This window comes from Dermacentor variabilis, chromosome 1 (genome assembly GCF_050947875.1).
Source record: "Dermacentor variabilis isolate Ectoservices chromosome 1, ASM5094787v1, whole genome shotgun sequence".
Lineage (NCBI taxonomy): Eukaryota > Metazoa > Arthropoda > Arachnida > Ixodida > Ixodidae > Dermacentor > Dermacentor variabilis.
In genome coordinates, this window is record NC_134568.1 from 180,644,241 (window position 1) to 180,650,240 (window position 6,000).

Sequence of the window (6,000 nt, forward strand, 5' to 3'; positions counted from 1 at the left end):
ACAAAGACCAGTCAATCTAGCAACAACACTGACAGTCTCTACTATCTTGTAATGGGGGAGAGGTGTGTCCCACCATGTGTTCCACATTGTTGCCCTATGTGGGCTGGCTGGGGAGGCAACAACTGTAATATGTTTGCATTTGCATATATTAAAGTGATGCTTGTACTGTGTTATAACACCTAACTTAGTCTTGCACTTGCTGCACAATAACACTGGCTCACAGTCGTGGTGAAAAGCTTTTGTATGTTGAGCAAATGAGTTGTATCGACTACAAAAAAAGTCAGTGATAGCACACATGTTGCTCTACCAGGCCTGGTGTGGTTCCTTCTGACACTGCTGCTGATGCTGACGCGCTGCTGCTTGCCTCGTACACTGTTGCAGCTGTAGTAGACGTGGCAGTCTCTGTATCTATTGCTGCCGTGTCATCTGTCATGGTAACTTCCAAGTGGTACCGGGCTCACTTCTGCAACAGAGATGTTGTTTGCCCCTTGAGGGCTCTCATGATCAGGGCCAATAATTTCGTAGGCATTGTCTCCTGCATCGAAGAACCAATAAGAACAGCATGAATTAATAAACATAGCTCTAAAAAGTACGGACATCAAGACTTAACCACAAGCTTTGCACATAAGTGACCGGGCTTAATGAATAATACTTGCAGGAGGAGTTACAATTGTTTGTGTATATTACAGTAAAGCCTCATCAGAAGATATTCAAGAGGCACGGGAAACATGTCTCTCGAAACCAAAAATTTTGAGACACTGAGGAGCCAGACTAGATCACTTTATTATGCATCATCACTAAAGTATGTTTTGATATATCTGAAGGAATAAATGGTCAGGGTGGCTTAAAGGGCCCCTAAACCACTTCTCGACATTTTTTAAACATTTCAAGTAAACACGCGTATCGAAATCAGAATGCCGTCACGATCGACGAAGCCAAATGCCAGAGTGCGTAGCACTGCCGGAGCACCACAATATGAAGAAAATGCCCCCTGCACCTCTCTGGACCTATCCTGCACCCCCCAGTTTGTCCTGACGTCACCAGGCTGTCTCTGATGATGTCACCAGTTTCCGGTGCTGTCGATTGGTCGAACGAAAGTGTACGACTGCCGGCAAGGCCTGCAAGCAAATACACACACTCCTTCTTCCTCGTCGCGTTGCGCGCGATGCCATTGTGGGCAGCCAATGGGGGCAAAGAACAGAAACGCCAACAGAAGGGTCTCCCTACGAGGCTCTTCAACACGAGTCACCATATAGTTCCGTTGTATTAGCGCCACCCCTCGCAGGACGACGGGCCAGCGTGGCAGCAACAGAGCTCGTTGGTGTTGGCCTGTCCCGTAACATTTGGAGGTGTACTAGGCAAGGAAAAGACGATACAGTCCATATGGCGTGTACCAGATGAAAGAGTAAAATGAGTGGGGACTACTTTTCGATAATCAAACACACGTAGCTCCACTATTACTGCACCGTTTCGAAAAATTCTCGTGGCTACCTGTTCATTGCCTTATTGTGTAGAACTGCAACACCGCAACTAAATTTCAACCTCGGTAGTTTAGGGGCCCTTTAAAGAAGACATTCACAGCTTTTTAGTGACTGTAGATTGTGTTAGCTTCCTTCCCAACTTCTGGAATTTAAACACTTCACTTTGCAAGCCTTGTTGCTCGCAGCACCTTTGAGGTGCTCTTAGACGCTCGTCAGCTTCAACTGCCGACACTTTCTGCCCTGCACTGTCCTCGTTGCCCTCCTTTTCTGGTTCATGCTAAAAGAGACATGCGCGATTGACTTGTGTAACGATTGCTTGATCTTTACGCCCTTCGGAGCACACAAGGTGCACAAAGTGAATGTGTCTGGGTTGTGTCCCTTCAAAGTAGTGAATACTTAAGTCATCCTTAGTAACAAAGGTGTCTCTTGTATACAGTATTGTTAACGTGGCAAACATCGGAAAACCAACCAAACCATTTTCAGATGTCTCTTACAACCAAGTGCATCTTGTAATGAGATTCTACTGTACTGAATATTTTTCAGCTATGGATCATCTGCATGTACATATAGTCACAAAGACATGTTGTGTGGAATGGCGAATCGGGAAACAGTTCGTACTTTTACTTTTTGTCCCTAACATAAGCAGCTGATAACAATATGATAAAAAAGCAGGCAATGAGGCTAGAATGGAACATAATCCTTCAGCTCTAAACAGTTTTTTGGGCCCACACCATTCCCTCATATGACATAAGGAAACAACTTGATTGCAGTAATGGCTGCATGTGATCTGAGTTGATTGAAACAAACTATACGTAAGGTTGTCCTGTATGTAATTTTATCGGAGTGCTTTTTAGATGTCCTGCTGGTGATCCTGGCTGCGCGATGCTTCTCATGCTTTTTGGCACGATTCCTTTTTTTCCACTCCACTTTTTTTTCAGATTTTCTCCCCTTTCCCTTCCCCCTTGTGTAAAATAGCACACTTGAAGTATCAAATCTGTTGAACTAACGTGTGTATCAAACCTGTTAACATGTGTGCTTCTCTGTGGTCTGTGTTGTATTTTTGCGCTGCACAATTCAATTCAAGATGAAAGATGGAACGTCCCTGCCTTTAGTTTAATTGTGTGTGTGTGTGTGTGTGTGTGTGTGTGTGTGTGTGTGTGTGTGTGTGTGTGTGTGTGTGTGTGTGTGTGTGTGTGTGTGTGTGTGTATACGTCTCTCTCATGTTTTGAAATATATGTACATTCAGGAGTGCCTGCATGCCCTTCTCTCCTGCTCCAGTGACGAAAAGGAGAGCCTGTTTATGTACCATAGTAAAAAATTCAAAGGTTTTCGCTGTGCCCATTACATCCCTTATCACATGGATCAGTCACAATACAGAGTAGCAGTGGTCCATAATACTAGCCCATCCCAACATAATTATAAATTAACACATACCGACATGCTGCGAAACAGCTGTTGCAAAGCCGCTGGTGAAGGCAATTTCCGCAGCACTGCACTGGTACAGCCGAGTTCCACCTGTATAGTGACAAATCCATATGCGTGTTAGCAACTCAGTAGTTGCTGATGGTTTCATAAGCTTTACACTACACAATAAAGTAATCTAGACAACTTTGTTGGAACAAATGCACATAATTAGGACACCACTTAAACACTAACACGATTAATTGCCCCCAATCTCTCACTCACTAAGGGATAATACTACTGAAACATCGGTGGAGAGCTCAGATTAACACTGCCCATAAAGGACAAGCGTTCTTTGAGGAAAACAGCTATAACAGCGGTTAGTTTTCTTGATCATTTTATGTGGTAGCTTTGATTTAAATGTCATGCAGTACTATAAAATACGAAGTGCCGCATTTCTAGCAGCAGAAGGCGTTGTCAGGCTCATGGTACAACAGATTTTTGCACTGTCTGTCAGTGAGCCGACACATACGAAGAAACCCGAATTCACACATACATATACAGTGTCAAGTGCACTTCTCCTTCTGAAAACGCAGCCACCAGTTCCAATGTTGCTGAAAGGAAAGGTATAAAAGTGTGAGACTGCATGGAACTGCCACTTATGACTGTAAATGTATGGTCTGCTGATTGCAGAGGTAGTCACATGCTATTTCTAGTCTCTTTTAGAAGCATTACTAAAGAATAAATTAAAATCTATTCATAAGTCACGAATTTCATGCATCCACAGTTTGGCTAAATAACCTGTGAGAAAAAGACATGTTTACCTGGAATAGCAACCTTTTTTCCTGCTGCAAAACTTTCCTTCGAATTAATGAAATAACTTTAAAGCGTCATAATGCGTTTCTCGCAACTACTTGCCGGCAGTGGCGAGTTAGTGTTTATATCCGACTCATTGGGCGACAATACTGCCAAACACAAATGCTTCACGAACACGAGAACACGTCCCTCGCAGAGAATAGCAACCATATATGCCTCTGTGAGACATGATCGCACCTTTATGGTCAAAATGTACATTAGAACGACATCACCATCTCATTAAAAAAAAGCCTCCGTACAAAGCAGCCGCCAACTGCATAATGTGAAATTGCAACTGATGTCCACTTACTGGTGGCCTGTGTTTGAGTCACTTTTGGCAGTTGACTGGGTGCTGAGAAATGCACGTCCTGGGTTGTCCCTGCAAAACATACAGGGTTATGTCAAATGTTGAAAATATATATATGCCGGCATTTCATCAGTCGCAAAACAAACGAGTAAACTAATAAACAACTGTAATGTAAACAGAGTACACATCATAAGATAGGCTGTCAGCTGTTAATGCATTACGCAAAAAACCTGATGCATAGGAAAGACTATATGTATACACACGAAACTGACACACAATTTAATTCGCTCTAGGTTTTTCCGTGCAGTATATTCAAATTATTATGTCTCGTGGTTAGAGCAAAATTAGTGTAAATTACGAACTAAATTATCTACCCTGGAAACTTTTCTTCAACATGCACCTGTGCGCGCTTCGAACGAGTAGTGTTGTAAAATTTACGTACATGGCATTTAACATAGTTGCTGAACACGGATTTCCTTTGCCCTGTGTCGTGTACAGTGAGCTACATATATCTGCCCCCCCCTTTTTTGTACTAGCCATACTGCGTGCCACTGCACCTATACGCACGTCAATAAACCTCACGACACAGAAATAAAAAAAGCGCCAATCACCCATGCCTGCATGTTGTAGTGGGCCTAACCTAACCAAGCATGGGCTGTTGCTTTTTATAGTAAACACAGGCACCGTGCTCATTGCAAGTATGTATCATGTCGCTAATCAAATATGCAATTTCATTGTACCACTATTTTTTTATCACATGGATATATCTGTTGAGAGGCAAGACAAAAAGCAGTCACTTCTCAGAACTAATCAGCTTTCTTAAAACACATTTTTAACTTTTCAATGACACTTGCTGCTATGTGTTTGTCTCCAGAGAGCATACTTGATTTGACTTTCCAATCAGAGACATTACATAAATATACCATGTTAAGATGACTGCCTGGAGCACGTGAGAATTTTCATCTTTGTGTAACATACTGTATCTTGATTTTGTTGACATTTGGTCAAATGGTACACCCAATATACCCACATACTAGTTTTCTTGTCCAAATAACATGCCAATGTATTTTGATTTTTTGGCATTGGCTCCTCTGCACTACGTGAAGTCGCGCTGCACTGGCTCTTTCACATCCTCGTGTCCTTGCAGCTGCCTTCTTGCGTTATATAAAGCGGGTGCCTGAAAAATATCGTATGCAAAAGTCAACACAAGGGCATGGTGCAAAACAACATCAAGACAGTCAAGGCCATGGCAATAAAAAAGTCTTAGCTCTTAGTCTTCCTAGTGAAATGCATGCAAAACATCCAAATGACTGCAACAGTCAACTGCTAAACTAACTTCAATTTTTACATTTAAGCAAAAAAACAAATAAACCACAGTTCATCCTTGTTTTTCATGAATGTTAGAATACTCCTGCTAATGAATAGAATATTGGTCATTTTCAGACGTCATAGGTCTGTCATGAGTCTGGTGTATCGCAAACACCACTTGTGACACATCCTAAGCACGTGCCCAGTGTGCCCCCCCCCGCACCATCCCTGGTTGTGCCACTGCTGAAGCCATAATTTGAGGATTATAGCTGCAAACATGATACTCAGTAGGGATGAAAATATTGTCCTTCAGCTCAATGGATATATGGATGTGCCTATAAAAAAGGGCAACAAGGCTTGTTATGGCAAGCTTACCCACATTTCAATACTAACAAGTTCACTGCGGCCTGCATCTAAGCTTACTAAAACGCATGAACTTATTTTCATGCATGAGGTGCGCAGTGGAGTTCATTTTTGACAGACCCGACTACTGCTGCAGTTTGAAATCTAGCGTTTTAGATTCTTGTAGGCATGTAAAAGTTGCAGTTAAACCGCAATTAGTTTATTACACCAACCTATTGTTCTGTGTACGACAGACTGGTAACACGGAATTAAAGCAAGATTTTATTTTGATATTTTATTTCTCTA

General features: G+C 42.2%; 1 protein-coding gene across 2 annotated transcripts; it reads right to left on the reverse strand.

The window, feature by feature from the left end:
* Nucleotides 1–392: 392 nt before the first annotated feature.
* Nucleotides 393–5,764, reverse strand: LOC142588580 (uncharacterized). Of its 2 annotated transcripts, XM_075700421.1 has the most exons (4): nt 5,079–5,764; nt 4,048–4,116; nt 2,916–2,996; nt 393–535 (listed from the first exon to the last, which is right to left on the reverse strand). In XM_075700421.1, the coding sequence occupies exons 1-4, from the start codon at nt 5,125–5,127 to the stop codon at nt 423–425; spliced, it is 312 nt and encodes a 103-aa protein (XP_075556536.1). In that variant the 5' UTR covers nt 5,128–5,764; the 3' UTR covers nt 393–422. The 2 variants fall into 2 exon arrangements, 1 of the variants encoding a protein (XP_075556536.1); XR_012829736.1 differs by lacking the exons at nt 2,916–2,996; nt 5,079–5,764 and having other exon boundaries at nt 4,048–4,774.
* Between the last annotated feature and the right edge of the window lie 236 nt (nt 5,765–6,000).

Excerpts from the sequence above, each read along its gene's own strand:
- LOC142588580 (XM_075700421.1), bottom strand. The coding sequence starts at position 5,127 with ATGCCAAAAAATCAAAATACATTGGCATGTTATTTGGACAAGAAAACT. Across the intron at positions 4,117-5,078 it reads TTATTTGGACAAGAAAACTA|GGACAACCCAGGACGTGCAT; the intron begins GTATGTGGGTAT and ends TATGTTTTGCAG. Across the intron at positions 536-2,915 it reads AGCTGTTTCGCAGCATGTCG|GAGACAATGCCTACGAAATT; the intron begins GTATGTGTTAAT and ends TCTTCGATGCAG.